General features: G+C 55.5%; 1 protein-coding gene across 1 annotated transcript; it reads left to right on the top strand.

Moving 5' to 3' along the window:
- Positions 1-1026: 1026 nt before the first annotated feature.
- On the top strand, positions 1027-15537 carry CDX1 (caudal type homeobox 1). Its single transcript, XM_021552207.3, has 3 exons — positions 1027-1638; positions 12795-12940; positions 13433-15537. The coding sequence occupies exons 1-3, from the start codon at positions 1212-1214 to the stop codon at positions 13637-13639; spliced, it is 780 nt and encodes a 259-aa protein (XP_021407882.1). The 5' UTR covers positions 1027-1211; the 3' UTR covers positions 13640-15537.
- Positions 15538-17839: the final 2302 nt, after the last annotated feature.

Raw genomic sequence — 17839 nt, forward strand, 5'->3', positions numbered from 1 at the left:
ACAAAACACCTTCCTGAAGTTTCTATGGACTCTGCTTCTGACTGAGGAGAAGTCAGCCTGCAAATGACAGCTGTGGCTGCAGTGGTGGCCAGTGCAGCTGGAGTGTGACACTGGCAGGGAGGGGGACGTCAGTGGGGCCGAGGTTCCTGGCTGCCAGTGGTGGGGGTTTCTGGGCAGTGTGTCACCCAGTGCCCCTCTGCAGTGCGGGTGTGTCTGGCCTGACAGGTGATGAGTGGGTGATCTCTGCTGGCATGTTTGTGGCTGGCACCTCCCACCTTGCAGGCAGATAGGGCTTCACAGGTGTCCCCTTTCTGCTTGAGTTTCCCTGTCACCAACATAAGGGGATAGTTTTGCTTTCTTAGGAGAGAAAACAGGTGAGCAGCTCCTCTTGCTGCAGGGCCGTGAGCCCCCTGGAGATGTGTCAGCCCAGGTACTCCCAGCAGTGTCCATGGTGTCCATTCTCCCTGCACAAGGATTCTGCCCACCTGTCCTGCTCTCTGAGGCTGGGCTGAGCTTTGCTGTCAGGATTGGAGGGGTGGATTTGCTCTGGGATGAAGGAAATGCAGACCCAGAGCCTCCACCAGCCCCTCTTTTCCAAAGGGGCAGATGCTGCCACTGGGCACAGGAAAATGCTATCTGGAGCAAGAGTTTGGTGTTCCCCAACATGGGGACAGGGTGGGTGACAGTCGCACACAGGCCAGCTTGTCCCCTGCATGCAGCCAGCTTTCCATACAGAGGTTCATCCCAAGGCACCCTGTTCCTGGGGTATGGATGGTGGTGGGGTCCCTTGGGGCATCCTCATGGGACTCCTGCGGCACCCTAATGTCCCCAAAGCCAGCTGCTACAGAGAAACCACATCCTGTGGCTTGGGCACAGCTGTGGGGTAGTGACAGAGGGGCTGGGGGGGTCCTTGGTGCTCCCTGGGGTCACCCCCTAGCTCATCCTCCTCGCAGTCAGAGTGGGAAGTTTGAACTCGTCCCCCTCACCCGCTGGGGTTTCTGCACTTTGAAATGCAAACCTGCCTTTCAATGCAAATGCTGCGAGAGGTTGGGCCCAATAAAAGCCCGTGGGCAGGGAGGTGCCTGGCCCCAGGACAGCTCCCCAAGGCGCCCAGGTGAGTGCTGGCGAAGGAGGGGCGGCCGCCTCCCCGCACCCAGCGGCCGCAGCCGCGGCTCGGCGGCGCAGCATGAGCGCGGGGACGGCCCGGGAAGATGTACCTGGGATATCTCGTGGATAAGGACACCAACATGTATCCCAGCCCGGTCCGGCACCCCAGCCTCAACCTCAGCCCCCAGAACTACGTGCCGGGGCCACCGCAGTACTCGGACTTCGCCAGCTACCACCATGTGCCGGGGATTAACAGCGACCTGCACCACGGGCAGCCGGCGGCCGCCTGGGGCTCTCCCTACACCCCTGCCAAGGAGGACTGGCATTCCTATGGCACCGCCGCGCCGCCCTCCACCGCCAGCCCGGGCCAGTTCGGATTCAGCCCCCCAGATTTTAATCCCATTCAGCCTCCGGGCTCTGGACTCCTGCCTCCAGCCATCAGCAGCTCGGTCCCCCAGCTCTCCCCTAATGCGCAGAGACGCACCCCATACGAGTGGATGAGGCGCAGCATTCCCAGCACCAGCAACAACGGTAAGGAAACCCCCAGCCCTGCACCCTGCAGCGTGCCCGGAGCAGAGGATCCCTCTGGAGTTCTGCAGGGCTGGATCCTGCTCTGTGGCTGTACGGGGGCTGCCAGAGGGACAGCAAGCTTGGCCTGTCCTTGGCACGACACCCAGTCCTCAAAGAGCAGGGGAGCTCTGAGGTGGCAGGGGCTGAGGATGGGCAGGGAGGGTGCTGTCCTTCCACACTCACAGCTGGGCTTATCTGGCTGGAAAGCCATTCTCCCCAACTGGTGCCATTGCCTGAGGCCACTGGGTAGGATGGGCAGAGCCAGAGACCCCCAGGACCCTGGAGGTGTTGGATGGGAGGGGGGTTCTCAAAAGTGCAAGAGTGAGAGTGTGGGGCTGTGGCTGTACACGAGAGTGTGAGAGGCTGTGTAAGGTGGGTGTGCAAGGTGCCCAAACCTGTGTGCGTGTGCAGGGAAGGAGGTGTGTGTATATCCATGCCCTGTGTGTGAGCTGCAGGCTCTGTGTGGGTGTGCAGGGCGCCACGAGGAGTGTGTGTGTGTACAGGCAGTGGCACCAGGTGTGTGTGGGGAAGGTGAGGTGCCCGGTGTGTGTGTGTGCAGGGTGCTGTGAGGACGGCGTGGTGCCCAGTGTGTGTGTGCAGGGTGCTGTGTGTGCTCTGGGGACAGTGCCACGTGGAGGGTGGCCATGGGTGCTGCAGGTGCACGGGCCAGTGGGTGCCCGGCTCTGCAGGAAAGGGGGCCCTGGTTCCTGTGGTTGCCTCTGGCCTGGGCACAGAGTGTTCATGCTGTCCTCAGGGTCCTGTCCCCGCTGAACTCCTGACCTGGGGGAAGCGTCTGGGTGACCCCAGCCCCCTCCCCGCCCTGCTGTCCACTTCAAAGGCAGTGGGCAGATCCCCCTTGGGGCCAGCCCAAATTGACAAGGATTCTCTTTGTCATGGAGATGGTGGCCGGCTCCTTTGGCAGTGAGGTGAGGTGCGGGCCCTTTGTCCTGACTATCCTCACCCTTTCATCTTCCCAGCCTGGACCCTTCCCAGCAGGACCCATGGGGCTTGCCTGAACCTGCCACCCCTCTCCCTCTCCTGTGCTGGCCATGAGCTCCTCAGAGCACTGCTGGGGCCAGCTCATTACAGGAGTGGCTGTGGGCATCTCTCAGGGGCGAGTTTGCTTTGAGTTACTGCTGCCCCAGATCCCTGGAATCAGGGCCTGGGCTCCCTGTGTGAAAAGTGCCTCCAGTTTTTGGCTTTGCACTATTCCCAGTGGCCAAGGGCCATGTAAGGGTCTTCTGCAGAGGAGCCTGGGGTCTTCCAGCATGGAAAATACCTACTCGTATTCCCAGAATCCGTGTGGCAGGGATGGGGACCAGTGTCTGTAGTGGAGCAGGCAGAACAGCCTGATAAATGGAAAAAAACCCAGCCCCAGTCTGGAAAGAGGAGGGAGAGGCAGGCTGGTATTTCCTGTCCCATTTTAAGCACTGAATGTAACTATTTAGGAAAAATGCTTCCCCCCAGATGCAGTGATGGAGACCCACAGGCTTGCCAGGGCTGAGGGCTTCCCTCTGCCCAGGGTGGAGAGGGAAATGTGATGTGCAACCCTCCCCTGCAGTGGGAACCCTGCCACTTCTGCAGGCTTGGTAGGTCTGAACATCTTGCTTTCTTCTAAGAAGAGAGGTAGGAGGGAAAATGAATGGGGAAGGAAAGCACCTCTCCTCTGGATCAAGGCCATGGGTTTACACCCAGCAGTGGGGCCAAGATAAAACAGGAGCTTGAAAGTGCCTCTGATTGAGTTAGACGACAATTGAGTTGATTGAATTCTGGAAAAATATCATTAGTTGCTTAGTTTGTATCTCTTAGATCAAATACATACAAAGGAACAAATAAACCAGCCTTGTTCCTCTCACACACAGAGGAGCTACCCCAGCCCCACCACAGTGATGCAGGGGTGAAAAGCTCTTTCTTGGGGTGGTTTCCTTGGGGTTAAGGACCTGTCCTTGCACCTCTGTGGGATCCAAGCCCAACGCTGCTGCTGCTGCCAAACACTGCAGGATTTGGTTGTGGTGGGATCATGAGCTGGGAGATGGTGGGATGCAGGTGGTGTTCTCCACTGCTGCCCTTTAAATAAAAAGTCTTATTTAAGCTTGAAAGAGAGTAGGGCAGAGATTGGTTTGACATAGATAAGGGTGAAGTTCTTAGATGAATCATTTTATTGAAATCAATGAACTGGACTTTGATCAGTCTGGATTGATAAACTCCTCATCTCACCGCAGTGGGAATAGGAAATGAATACCTGGAGGTTTTTTGCTACAAATATCAACAGTTTCATTGTGAATGCTATAAATCGTAATCCTTCAGAGAGTTGTAGATCAATGTTCCCCTTCTGTCTTGGCTTGTATGAACAGCTTCTGGCCATAGTTTGAAAGCTTTTGGGGAAGAGCTGAATGGTAGCAAAATAAAATATTGTGCAGGGAATATGAGTGTGTTGGGCACTTCTGCAAATATGATCCAGAGCTTGAGAAAAATCAATGAGAAATCTCCCAGTGACTCACTGCAGAGTCAGGCTTTACAGGGGGGTGATTTTCTGTACCTGTTGCTACATTCATGCATGCTTCACCTGGCTGAGCTGAGATAACCCAGCAGCAGAAGGGATTAAACCGGGAATTGGGAGTTACAGGGAATCGAGCTGGAAAAATGTCCCCAGGCCTCATTTCTCTCTCCAATGTCACCTCCTTTTCTGCTCATAAAATCTTCACTAGCAGCCTCATGCTTCCTCCTTATTCACAATTATTTGCAAACTTCCCTGTGAATTGCACCCAGGGTTTATAAAAAGCTCAGGAAGGTGGCTGGAAGTGGAGCTGGCTGAACTTTGAAATTCACCCTCTGCTTGTTAGTCATGCAAATCCTCAGATACCGCCTCGGGTCTGACTTTTAGGTCACTAATTGAGCAGGGGTTGCAGTGCTAAATATTGCAAGTGAAAGTGCAATTGGAGCATCCCTTGCAGAGGCAAATGTGCTCAGGGTTTCGTGTGGTACCAATGCCTGTGGTCCCCACGCAGGTTTTGGGTTGATGGAGGGCGAGCAGTGATGCTCTGGGCATGTGGTGATTTGCTGGGTGTGCAGTTTTCCATCTCAGTTTTATTATTTCTAGGTCAGTTTTCCAGCTCTGTTTATTTTCCTAGAGGGGCCCATGAACACTGGGGGGAAGAGTTCAAGTCCCAGTAATGCGACAGAAATGTTTCCCCTGGACTGCTGGGATTGATTCTGTGTTTGGTATGTTTTGGGATGATGGTGCTGGCTGGAGGACAGTGCATTTCCCTGCTCAGTCCCTGCATGGGGAGCCTTTCTTTAGGCCATGCTCATTCCCTGTGAGACCCTTTCCTTCACTGGGACACTTGAGGTGTGTGTCAGGCCCCATCAGTCTTCTCCCTTTGAATTATTAACCCACAACCTGCTCCTGGCCCCAGCTAAGGTTTGTTGACTGCTTAGCCTTCTGGCCAAGGTACAGGCCTCTCAAACTTTCCTAGAATTGACTTTCCTTGAACAAAAAGGGCTTCCCTGGAGCACTGGCAGTACCTACGTGATGGGCTTGGCTGGCTAATACCCTGGGATTAGCAGAGGGACACTTTAAACCTCTGGCCAATGACAGATGTTTCCTATAGGGGACCTTTCAAGGACACCCACTGCAGTCCTGTTAGCTTTGTGATTGCTTGGATAAGGGGCTGCATCCTTCCCCCACACTGCCCTATGGCAAGGATGGGCCAAATCCTATAAGGCTGCAAAGGGGGAGAGGAACCCTGGTGTCCATATGGAGCCCCCCCCCCCCCCCCCACTGCCTTTCTGTCCTGCTCTGCCCACTGCAGATGAGCCACATCCAGCCAGGAGGCAGGCTGGGATGATCTGGGTCAGGCTGGAGTGAGGTGACGTGCTGAGTGGGGCTGTGCCCACCCCACGTGTGCCAGCAGCCCGTGTGTCACCCCGGAGCTGCTGTGCTCTTTGACCCAACCCAGGAGCCAGGCTGGCGGCGCTCAGCTCGGCACTCATAAAACATGGGAACAACTGAAGGAATTTGCCAGGTGCCAAAATAAAGGATTGAGTTGCTGGAGGGCTGGGAGAGACTTGCCTCAACACCCAGCTTTGTGCTGCTGCCCCTGGGGATGAAGGGGGCATCTGGTTGTGTTGTCCATGTCCAGCAGCATGGGGTTGTGATGGGCAATCGCCAGCTCGCTGCAAACACCAGGCATCTGCTCTTCATCCCCTTGGAGTTTGCATCTCCCTGGAGGAGGATGGGGCTTGCAGGAGGGGTGTCCTCACCAATGGGTGTGGAGTGGGTGCAGCTCTGTCCCTGTGCCACGGTGCTGGCTGTGTAAAGCCCAGCCAGGGCCAGCCTGTGCTCCTGTGCACCAGTTTGTACTCTCCAAACGCAGCTCTTTGACCAGGTGTTTCTGCCCTTTCCTGCAGCAGGGCTGCCCTGCCTGTGCTGTGCACCGAGCCTGGGCTCTGCTGCAACCCCCGGGCATGCATTCCCCAGCCACACACTGGCACTGACAGCAAAGCTTTTTAGGGAACACAGCTTGATCCTCAGTGAGCAGGAGACCAGAAAGCCATTGGGTCAAGCGATGCAGTTTGGAAAGTGAATTGGTTCCAGTGCTCACCATACGAAGCTGAACCAGGTTTTATTGCTACCTGGTACACATTGGAGAATTGCAGTTTGCTCTGAAGCCTTTGGCACCAGGATGAAATATTCAGGTTGTGTGAGGTGAACTGCCATGGAGAGAGCTACTCGGGGTGGTGGAGCATTGCTGGGCTCCTTGGAGGGGCCCTCAGACTCCAAGATGAGTCCTGGCTCAACCCTGATCTCTCAAATGCCCATTTTTCCAACCCAGAGTGGAGATGGGGGAGCTCTGAGGAGTGAGGATTCATCCAGCATTCCCTCCCTCCTCAGCACTGAGACATTAAATGTGTACACAGAAGATGTGTGGCTCCTCTCAGCCGTTGTCTAAGTGCAGTGCATTCTGGCAGAGGACTGATGTCAGGCAGGCTCTCGGGGAGGGTTGTCCTGCCGAGGGGGTCGTTCACAAGCCACATGGCTCCGCTCCTGCGCCCCGCGCTGCTCGTCCCATCCATCACTCCTCTGCTTCCTGCGGCAGAGGGAAAATAGCTGAGGATGTTGAAGTATGCAAGGGAAGGGGGAAGGCTTGTGAAAGCCGTGAGCTGCCGGTTCCCAGCGCTCAGGGAGTGCGAGGGGCTCGGGTTTATCCCCCCCTCCCAGACCACAGAGGAGCGTGGGTGTTTCGGAGCGGCTGGAGCTGGAGGGGGAAGGAATGAGTGTGGAGAGGGGGTGGACAGGGAGGGCATCCGAGGCTCAGCCCTTGCCACCACCAGTGCAGACCTCGGGGCTCCCGTTTCCCGTCGGTTTAGGGCTGGTGGAAGGGGCTGGGCTGCCTGCCCCATCCCCAGCCCCAGCTCTGTGCAGCGCGGCTCCATCATCGCTGCTCGGCAGAGGGAGCATCGGCCCCTCTGCACCAGGCAGCTGGAGCACATCTGGCTGCCAGATGAGGGTGGCTCCAGCCAGCCTGGAAGCTCCTGAGCTTTAGGAGCCGACCTCAGCCCTTTCCTGGGCCTGGTGTGTCTTTCATGGGGCATTTCTCTGCTGGCTGTCCTCAGCTTTGTGGGGTTGTGAGGGGGATTTCCCCCCATGGATCTACAGAAGCCTGGGGATTAAACTGCACAGGGAATCTCATGGCTTTGACCCTGGGGCTTTGTGCCTCAGTTTCTCCAGCTGTTGCATTGCCTAAGCTCTGTTGGGGTGAGGGAAGTTTTCCTTGATCCTTTCCCTGGGTAGAAATGCCAGATCCTCACAGAGCACCGATTCCTCTGCGATGGGAGGATTTTATCCTCTTTGGAAGTAGATGCTGCTCATTAGAATGGAGCAGCTTTACCACGGAGAGGAAGCACCCACACAGAGGGGACAGCCTTGTGATCTGTCTTGCTGCACTTCACCTCTGGTATGGACCAGTTCTTTCCCAGGAGTTCTGTGGTGACAGGACTTTTACACCTGATGCTTTTCAGCATTATAATACTGCAATGCCACCAGATAGTGTGGGAGCAGGCCCCCAGTACAGGCAGATGGGCAGACAAGGCTGTACAGATGGAGCCAGTGTGGGGCCAGAGCACAGCCAGGAAATGGGATCAGGCAGGATGGCTCTGGAAGCACAAGGAGCCAGCAGAGATCAAGGCATGGGAGCTGCTGAGGCAGCCTGGCAGTGATGCCTCCATCCGCCCTGCCAGCACCTCCTCTGCAAAGCAACACCCAGTGTGTCCCCAGGCCCTGGGGACCTCTGCTGTGGAGTGGCAGCTGTCACTACCATCTCAGTGACTCCAGCCAGTGAGTTGGCACTACCATAGCCCAGCTTCCCTGACCAGAGCCCTGGTGGCTGCACAGCAGCTTCCCACAGAGCCAGAGTTTGTGTTTGTGGTGACTTTGAGCTGCTTTGACCTGTGAAATAGAGACTTTTCTAAAAGTGCTGCAATTTATGCTCCTGGCTGCTGGCATCTGTGCTGCTCCTGCTGTGGCTGGGAGAAATGTGTCCCATGGATGGGGATCCTCCCTTTGGAGCTGGGCTGACCCCTCATAACATGTCAGCTTTTGCTCTGCCTCCACACAGGGTGCCACTGCCACCCCACAGTCTCTTTCTTCCCTGGTTTGAACCAGCCCTTTCCCAGCTGTTCTTAGAGCTGCTCAGCACGTCTCACAATGTCCATATTCTCAGTCTGTTAGGGTTTTTGGGGCACAGTTTTTTCCTTAAAACCATCCTTTGGGCAGGCTAGGAGTGGGGATGGAGAAATATCCCCTTCCTGGCAGCCTCCACTGTGGCTATGAGGGGATAGAGCTTAGGATGGTGGGCACAGGATCCACTTTGATTTTCCCTTACCCTGCCAGGCTCCTGATCCAGCCCCGGGCAGGAGCTCTGGTATCCCTGTGCTGGGGCAGGGCTGCTGTGGGGAGTGAATCCAGGCTGGGGTCAGGGCTCCATCCCCTGGGTGTGTGCGTGCACCCTCGGGAGCGCGTCCCTTGGGGTTTGCACAGCACATTAAAGCTATTCCCTTATCTAATCGTGGCTCAGGTGAGTGCTATTAGGGTTATACATTAACAGTGCTAACGATGCCCTCTCCCCACGCTGTCATTGGCCCTGCCTTGATCCCAGAGCCGAAACCATTCCCACTGGCCCCACGGATGGCTCCCTTTGCCTGTCCAGCAGTTCCTTTGCCTGGGCTTTCGGGGACACGCAGGAGGGGCTGTAAATGCATAGCAGGGTTGGAAGGGGCTAACAACTGTGCTAAGAGACATCACTGGCACCCCCTCTGCACCCCATCCACTCCCTCCTGGGGCAGCAGCCCCAGCTCCAGGTTATCCCAGCCTGTTTCAGCTTTGCCAGGCTTGGCTGGAAATGCAGGAGCAGTTCCATCCCTCTATTTGGCCATAGGCACGAGGGCTCCCCATAAGGAACCGGATTGGCTTGTCCCGAATTTCCTCTTTCTTTTCACAGAGCCATAAAAAGGCTCCAGGAGAGAGTTAAGTGTAACCCAGCATTCATATTCAAGGTAGTTGAATTATTCATTGTCAATAGTATTTCTTGCAAATCCTTTTCTTTTCCTTGTGAATCACCCACAGTACATCTCTGAATTCAGCAAACATCTGAAAACAGCAATTAGTGGAGGTGAATAACTTTCCATCTCTGGCTTGGTCGTCAGCCCCCTGTTTTGAATTTTTTCTACCTGATATTGAGCAGAAAGTGATGATATTGATACTGATATTGAGCTGGTGCCCAGCTCACCCCATGATGGCTCTGCCAGCCCCAAGGCAAAGCCCAACCTCTATCCAGGATGAAGGATGAAGAAGGAATAACAAAGAACAGGCTGTGATGGATCTATTTACAGCTGCAGCAGGAAATAATAATTCCTACTGAAATTCATGGCATATGTGATATTCACAAACCGCCTTATTTCTTTAGTCTTTAATTCATTTTTTTTACTCTATCTGTCAACTCCTTCACTTTACAGGTATTCCTTTTTTCCAAACAGTGGTATTCAAATAAAAACATTGCAAGTGAGATAATTTAAAAGTTATTATCTCTTTAGAGAGGCTTTTGCTTTCAAATGGAAAAAAAAAAAAAAAAAGATAAATCTATGAGAAAGAAAAATCTTGCAGGAGCCCCTGAGCCTGGAGGAGCCAGAGGGGACCCAGTTTCTCACGGAGCTGCTAAACCTCACATAAATCTCCACCAGAGCATCTGGTTTATTCTGTAACTTCTTGGGAATTGCTGTGTTTGCAGATTCAGCACAGGTCCCTCCTGGGCTGGGGTGCAGAAGATCTTTTGATGCTGGTGAACCCTTGCCCTGCAGGGTGCTGAGAGGCAGCAGTGACCCCCGGGAGGGACAGGGGCCCTGAGGGAGGGTGAGGGCAGGGTGGGATCCTGCATGGGCTGGGTGTCCCCAGCATCACTCCAGCCCCGCAGGGCTCCCGTGGGCAGTTTTGTTTGGAGCTGTCACAGCTGATGTGTGCCAGACAGGAGACAAGTGCCTGGCAGAGCTGCCATACACCCCTTGCCCTGTCTCTGCAGACAGCCCATTAACACCTTGTTCAATCAAATTAACCTTTTTTCCCCTTTTTTAACTCACAGGGTCACCCTGTGTGGTATGCACAGGTATGACCTAATGGTGGTGAGGAGGGATCAGGTGTTTGTTCCTACCCAGCCCTGGGATGAGCTGGGCTCCCCACTCTGAAACATTCACTGAATTCATCACATCCCTCAAATACCAGTTAGTGGCTGAAATCCTGAAGTGGTGCTGGAAATCTGGTTCTACTCCTGGTCATGTTGCAGCCTGGCTGGGCTCCTTCCCTCTTCCATGGATCACTGGAGAGCTTCAGTGCTTCTTGGGGACTGTGCTGGGACCCTCAGCCATCGCCCTGCTCATGCTTTGCTGAGCCAGCACCACCGGGAGCAATGGCAGGAGGACACAGACAGAGGCACAGCAGTGGAAACTGGCTGCTAACTCAAACTGAGTGACTGCTGCTTGTGTGCCTGGGAGTGCCAGCATCAAGTGCCAGCAGGGTGAGAAGCCTTCCATACCCATCCCAGGTCCTGCTGGCTCCCACTCGTGCTTCCATTCTTGGTTTGCTCAGTGGTCAGTGCCATGAGCTGGACTCTTGTGGCTCCTGCTCATACAGTAGAAAATCAGCTGCTTTCTTCCATCCCATGTGATGCTGCAAGGGAGCCCCTCTCCCACTTGCAGTACTCTGGGGCCATGGGCTGTCCTGTCTTGAACTCTTTCACATTTAGGTTTCAGCATGAGAAATGGCTTAAGAATGTCTCCATCTCCTTGCAATGGGAGAGCAGGAGAGAGACACTGTCAAAAATAAAACTGTGCCAGTTGACAAACAGATTTGCAGCCTGGAGGTTGGAGTTTGCTCTGTGGATGTTCTCTGATGTCCCATTAGGGTGTTTAGAGCCCAGTTTTCCTCTGCACTACCTAAACTCCTTCTTCCACTCAGATGGTGTCAGAATACAATTGTACTGCTGGGACTGCCCAGTGTCCAACTGATTTGGCCTGAGTGGATGTGCAAAAGATTTGTTAGGGAGAACAGATGAACAGGATGGCAGGCACACTAAGATCCCATTTCCTGGCAGAACCAGGCTGCCAGCACAGTTATGTAGGTTGCTGGGTCACTAGAAATCCCTTCCTGCACATGTGCAGCAGTGGTGTGCAGGATCTTGTCCATGTTGATACACCCAGGCAGCCCCAGGGAAATCCATTGAGCTGTTCTGAGCTTGCTCCCACTCCTTCCCACAGCAGCATTCTCAGCATCAGAAATTCAGAAGAAGATGGGCAAACACCTCTGCCAGGCAAACAAATGGCCAGGCATCATCCCTCTCGACTCCCTGGAACAGGATTTTGTAATTTTGGGTGGAGAAGCAAATATTCACAGCTGTGTTTATTCCCTGCCTATGGGCTCTTCTGCAGAGGACAACACCAGGAACTTCTCAGCAAACTGCCAGGCATGGGCATCCTCCCTCAGAGTGCCACCTGCCCCCACAGCCCAGGCAGAGCTCCACAGCTCACCCTGTGTGCCTGTGGGATAACAAAGGAACTTAGGAAGAGACAGCTGGGCTACCTTTGACTGTATTTTTCTGCTAGAAAGCAGCAGGTGCTGTTTGCAGACCCATGGGATGTGCACAGACGTGTGGATCCTGATGGCCCCAAGCTCTGTCCATATTGGGGGACCAAGGAGAGATTCAGGCTGGCTTTGGCCAAATACCCCTGGCCCATGGAGCCAGTTCCCAGGAGTGCTTGGGCATCATGTGGGCTTTCTCCAGTGCATCTTTAAAGAGTGCACCTAAAGCACTGCCCTTTGTCTTAGCTCGGTACAGGGAGAAGGAGAGCAACCCTCTGGGTGGCAGCGAGATGTGGTCCTTCCAGGGTTTTCTGTCCTTCCCTGTTCTGATCCATGCACATTCAAGTGATGGCACCTTGGTTTGGGGCTTCCTAGAAAAAGAGCTGGGCTTTCCTTCGCCCTGCCAGGCAGCTGTCCTCAGCCCACCGCAGGACCTGCAGCTCTGCTCCTCTCAGGGACCATGTGTCATGACACAGGGGATTATGGTCCATATGTTGGATATTAGGAAAAAGTTTTTCACAAAAAGAGTGATAAAGTTCTGGAATGGTCTGCCCGGGGAGGTGATGGAGTCACTAGCCCTGGATGTGTTTAAAAAAAGACTGGATGTGGCACTCAGTGCCATGGTTTAGGTGAGGTGTCAGGGAAAGGGTTGGACTTGATGATCTCGGGTCTCTTCCAACATTGTGCTTCTGTGATCTTCTGTGATCTTCAGAAGGGATCTCTGAATCCCTCCTGCTCTTTCCTCCAAGCAATTCCTCCAAATCCCAGGTACTTCCCAACAAGAAGAAACACTCTGGTGCAAAACAGGAAGGATGTTAAAACCAGTAGGAACCTCCTGATTCTCCCACTGGTCCCCAGGGCATTGCCATGTTTCTCCTGATCTCTCCACAGGTGGCTGTGTGTCTCCTCCATGCCCTTGGGGATGCTCCTTGCGTTCCACTGCTCCCCTTCTTCCCCCGTTGGCTCACCCCCACTCTGCTCTCTCTGCCAGGCAAGACCAGGACAAAGGACAAGTACCGGGTGGTTTACACGGACCACCAGCGCCTGGAGCTGGAGAAGGAGTTTCACTACAGCCGCTACATCACCATCCGCCGCAAGGCTGAGCTGGCGGCGGCCCTGGGGCTGACCGAGCGGCAGGTCAGTGCTGCGGCTCCCGGGAACCCCGGGCGGGCATGGGCATGGGGAAGGGTGGGGAAGGGAATGGGCATGGGGAAGGGCGGGCATGGGCATGGGGAAGGGCAGGGAAGGGAATGGGCATGGGGAAGGGCGGGGAAGGGACATGGGCATGGGGAAGGGCAGGGAAGGGCAGACATGAGCATGGGGAAGGGCGGACATGAGCATGGGGAAGGGCAGACATGAGCATGGGGAAGGGCGAAAAAGAGTGGACATGGGCATGGGGAAGGGCGGAGAAGGGACATGGACATGGGGAAGGGTGGGAAAGGGTGGACATGGGCATGGGGAAGGGCGGGAGCTTTAGCCCAAGGAGTTAGAGGAGGCCCCACCTTGCTCCACAGACACTCCTTCCTTTCCAAACTTTGGGTTGCCCTCCCTGCTTCGTGAGGACTGGAGGTTGTCATCCTTGCCTGTGTCCATCCTCATCTCCTCACTGCCCTCTTTCCCTTTCTGCAGGTGAAAATCTGGTTTCAGAATCGGAGGGCGAAGGAGAGGAAGGTGAACAAGAAGAAGCTGCAGCAGCAGAGCCAGCCCACCAGCACCACCACACCAACCCCACCAGCTGTCAGCACCCTGGGACCCATTGGGGGCCTCTGCAGCAGCAATGCCCCCAACCTCGTCTCCTCATCTCCGCTGACAATCAAGGAAGAATTCATGCCTTAACCCTCTTCACCAGCTACAGACCCCAAGAGAAAAGCACTATGCAGCAGAGCCCTGCCAGCCCACGTGCTCTGAAGGGTGACAGCCCCTTCCAAAGACATGACTGTCCCTGGCTGAACTGATGGGACAGACAGTGAGGCTGGGCCAGGTGGCACTGGGGCCTTCCCAAGGAACTGGTGGGCTCTTCACTGTGTAAAAACCTGGGTTAGGTCCTGCTCTCCCATAGGAACCACACACTGGTTTGGTCTCTGGTCTTTGTAGCAAGGTCCTGATGTCAGCAGAAGGAAGGGGTGATAGTGGAGGAGGGCTTTCCTACGGTGCTCCAGGTGCTTCCTTTGGTGCTCCTGGCAATCCAGCTGCCTGGTGCTTTTGGGCAGTTCAAACAAGACTGAAATAGAGAAAAGACCTGGCTGGACTCAAGGCAAAATGAATTTCTGCTGAGCTGGTCTCCTGGGAAGTGAGGTGAAGAGGGCAGAGCAAGATGGGCTCTGGGAACGAGGCAAGACCTTGGCTGAGGGATGTGACATGGGAGCCCTTCAAACCACGGCGATGGTGGCAAGCTGGAGCACATCCTTGACAAGAGTACCTGAACATCCCCATCGTTGTCCCCAGTGACCCTGGCGGTGCCCACCCCTCCATCCCCAGCCCTGCCCCTGCAGCCACACAGAGCCATGTGGAGGCACCTCCAGCAGCCCTGGCTCCCCTGGCTGGGCCATGGCGAGGTGGCACGGCAGCCATCCTCCACCTGGAGCACAGGGAGAGGGTAGAAGGGAGCCTGACACAGGCACATTTGGGGCAGACCACCCTGCTGAGCCCTCCCATGAGCAAAGGAAGAAGGACAGAAGGTTTCCCAGCGGGACAGGGTCCAAGAACCAGCCCCAGGCTGTCCAGAAAGGCCAATACTGGCAGAGTTTTGGGTGCTGGTCCAAGGGAGCACAGTAACTACAGACAGCAGGAGCTGCTGACAGGTGGGCAGGGGCCTCTTCAGGCATGCAAGAAATGACTGGCACGTGCCCTGGTGTTAGGTGATGGAGAGGTGGTTTTCAGAAAGACAGAGAAGCATTTATTTTCTTATTTTTAAAAAAATTTGATTACAGGACTAGAGATTTTGTCCTCCCTGTCTCCCTGCTCCTCCATGCACTGCACTCCCTCTCACCCACTGTGTTCCCTAGGCCAGTTAGCTAAATCCCATCCATTCCTACTGGTGAACCAGTAGGAGTCCCTTTATCCTATTGAGTCCCTTTATCCCAGGAGTCCCTTTATCCTATTGAGTCTTGACCATTGTATAGGCCCAGGTTAATGTGCAGCCCAGTTTCAGCAGCCCCACGGGCCAGTGGGGCACAGCTGGGACACAGCTGGGACACAGGAGGGTCTGTGGCTCCTTTTCAAGCAGCTCCTCAGCTGCAGTTCTGAAGACCAAGACTGGGATGAGGGAGCATGAGCCTTGCATGGTGGCTTGTATGATGTTTCTCAGCATTTCCTCTCCAAGCTCGGGGAGGATGGAGCAGCAGACGTGTCCCTGCTGCCTGGACACCACCCAGTCAAGCCCTCACATCCACCTGACACTGCTGTGCCTCGCGTCCCTCGGCCACACTGCCCACTGCCAGCCCCCAGAACACAAAGTCCCCGGCTGTGCTGTGGCTTTTACAAGCAGGTCCTCATTATCCCACTGTGTGCACTGCTCTGCTCCAGCCCTCAAAGGCTTTGGTTCTCCCTCCTGCCAGTGACACTTCCCACAGCCACTGTTACCAGGTGTGCTCGGTGATGAGGACAAATGTTTGCATCAACTCAGGACTTCAGCTCAGTTTTTGTGTATATAAGGCAGAACTGGTTTTCCTTTTTATTTTTTAGGCATTGGTGAAAATAAAAACAAGCAGGGATCCTGTGTGACACAGGTTTGTTGCTGTCATTCCTGTCCGTGGTGCTGGGGCAGGGGAGGATGCTGGCTTTGGGGTCACACTGGTGCTGATGCTCCTGGGCACAGCCAGGGTTGGGATGGCACCTTGAGGCAGCAGCCTTGTCCCTGTAGCACAGTGTGCCTGTCCCACAGGGACACTGCTGGCAGTGGCATGGCTCATTTCATGGCATGGCACTGCCACGTCTTGCTCCTTTGGCACCAAGAGGGATGGCAGACACGATGGCTGCAAACTCACAGCACTGGAGACAGAGGGGAGAGGGTGAGGCCATCGTTGGGCTGGCAGAGGCCAAAGAACAAGGCCAGCTGCCCATGGATGTGGCTGCCTCCTGTTGGCACCTCCTGGTCTCTAATCTCATTTTATGGCTGTCGATGGGCTGAATATCCTCCTTGTCCAAGATGAATAAACAGAGAATGAGGATGTGAGATAGTGCCCGGGACAGCTGGCATTTGTGCCTGACACTCTCCCCTCTCCATCCCATCAGTGTTCCCCTTGTCTAGCAGAACACTGAGCGAGCAGCTGCCCTCAGATCCCTGCCCCAAATGGCTCCTCCAGCCCCAAAACTCTTCCCAGTGCCAAGGGTTGCATGGGGTGTGTTGAGGTGCCAGGGCAGGACAGCTGGCTGTGGAAGGACACCTGAAGCAGGATAAAGTCCTCCTGGGTGGAGGAGATGGAGGAATGGGAACAGGATGAGGTGGCATTGCTGGGAGAGGGGCAGAGTTCCTGCAATTGCAACAGAGGCTGCACCTACTGCTGCACCCTGGTGACCCTGCACTCACCAGCATGGTGCCAGGCTGCCCATGGCACAGGAGAACCACCTCATGCACCTCTGCAAGGAAACATGGGGAATCAGGAGCTAAAACAGGCAGGGGGATGCAAATGCAGTGGAGCTGATGCCATATAGGAAAGGGATGAGACTGAATCAGCCACCTGCTGGAAGAGTGGGCTGGACTGGGGAAACTGGAGCTGCTTCTGTGCAGACTCCAGCATGGTCCCCATGGTGGGGGCTGGCTCCCCCACACTCATCCTCCCTCCCTGAGCTTTGACTGCCTTTCATGTTCAATTTTGCCATTGCCACGTGGAGACCAGCAGTGGGGTCCTGCCCTGGCAGGGGATGGGGTGGTGGCAGCCCAGCACTGGGCATCACTTCTGTCTGCAAGGGGAGAGCCTGCAGACAGCAGTGGGGAGGGGAACAGAGCCCTGGTGGGGGTGAAATGTGCATCTCCCAAATTCACCTGAGGTGTTGGGTGGCCTGCAGGGAGGTGAGGGGCTGGAACAGAGGGAAGATGCTCCACTGCCTGCCCAGAGAGGCTGCGGGTGCTGTTGACAAGATGAAATTCCAACTGATACCCTAATCTGGCGCCTGCCTGTTTGCACAGCAGGGTAAAAGTCCAGGGAGCCGTGGGCTGTGCCCTTGGGTCCCAGCCACCCGTGTGTGCACAGGGAGCCGGTGCTGGCGGGAAGAGGCAATAAATGCACCCACACACCCAGCCACCCCTTCCCCCTACACACACACACGCCCCTTGACCGGGTGACGAAATGCATCTGCTCTGTTCCCCCTCCCATGTCCTCCCCTGCGTCCTGCATCTGCCATTTGGGCAGGGATGGGTGAACCATGCAGGGCCCACCCTGTGCCAGGAAAGGGGCTGGTGGACACCGTGTTCTCACCAGCTTTGGAACCTTTGGTTCAAACCTCCTGGACACGTGTCACCCCTGGCAGGTGACAAACACCTGGTTCTAGCACCTGCAGCAGCTGCCTCCCGAGTCACATGTCTCACATGGACCCTGGCCCTTATGGGAACATCCTGCTCTCATAGCCGGGGGACCCTGGGGGCTGTCCTCTACAAGTTCCCACAGTTTCTCCCTGCTCCTCCCTCTGCACTTCCCATCAGCTCCCACTGCCCAGCTTTACCTCTCCTTGGAGAAATCTTGAAGCCATCAGCAAAATAAGGCCACACACAGCAGGTGGCCGAGCAAGCCGTGCTGCCAGCAGCCTCCAGCATGGCTCACTTCCCAGCAGTGACTAACCAGGCACCGCTGCCTCGTCGCCTTCCTCGTGTCTGTGGCACAGATCTGGGCACGGTCCCATCCTGCTCCAGCCACCCTCTCACCCCTTCCCCGGCGGCTGCCACCGGGATGTGTGTGGGCTGCCCAGGCAGGGTGGGCAAGGGTGTTTCCCCAGCCTGTGTTCTGCCCTCTCCTTGCCCTCCAGTGTCACAAAGAGCAGGCAGTGCCAGCGGCTCTCAGTGCTGCCTTGGGTGGACGATGTGTGCTGTGCTTTGGCCCA

Source organism: Lonchura striata, chromosome 13, assembly GCF_050655825.1.
Source record: "Lonchura striata isolate lonStrDom1 chromosome 13, ASM5065582v1, whole genome shotgun sequence".
Lineage (NCBI taxonomy): Eukaryota > Metazoa > Chordata > Aves > Passeriformes > Estrildidae > Lonchura > Lonchura striata.

What these genes read in the sequence shown, in the direction of transcription:
- CDX1 (XM_021552207.3), top strand. Translation starts at nt 1,212, where the DNA reads ATGTACCTGGGATATCTCGTGGATAAGGACACCAACATGTATCCCAGC. An exon ending in TCCCAGCACCAGCAACAACG is followed by an intron (nt 1,639 to 12,794) that starts GTAAGGAAACCC and finishes TCTCTCTGCCAG; the next exon opens with GCAAGACCAGGACAAAGGAC. An exon ending in TGGGGCTGACCGAGCGGCAG is followed by an intron (nt 12,941 to 13,432) that starts GTCAGTGCTGCG and finishes CCCTTTCTGCAG; the next exon opens with GTGAAAATCTGGTTTCAGAA.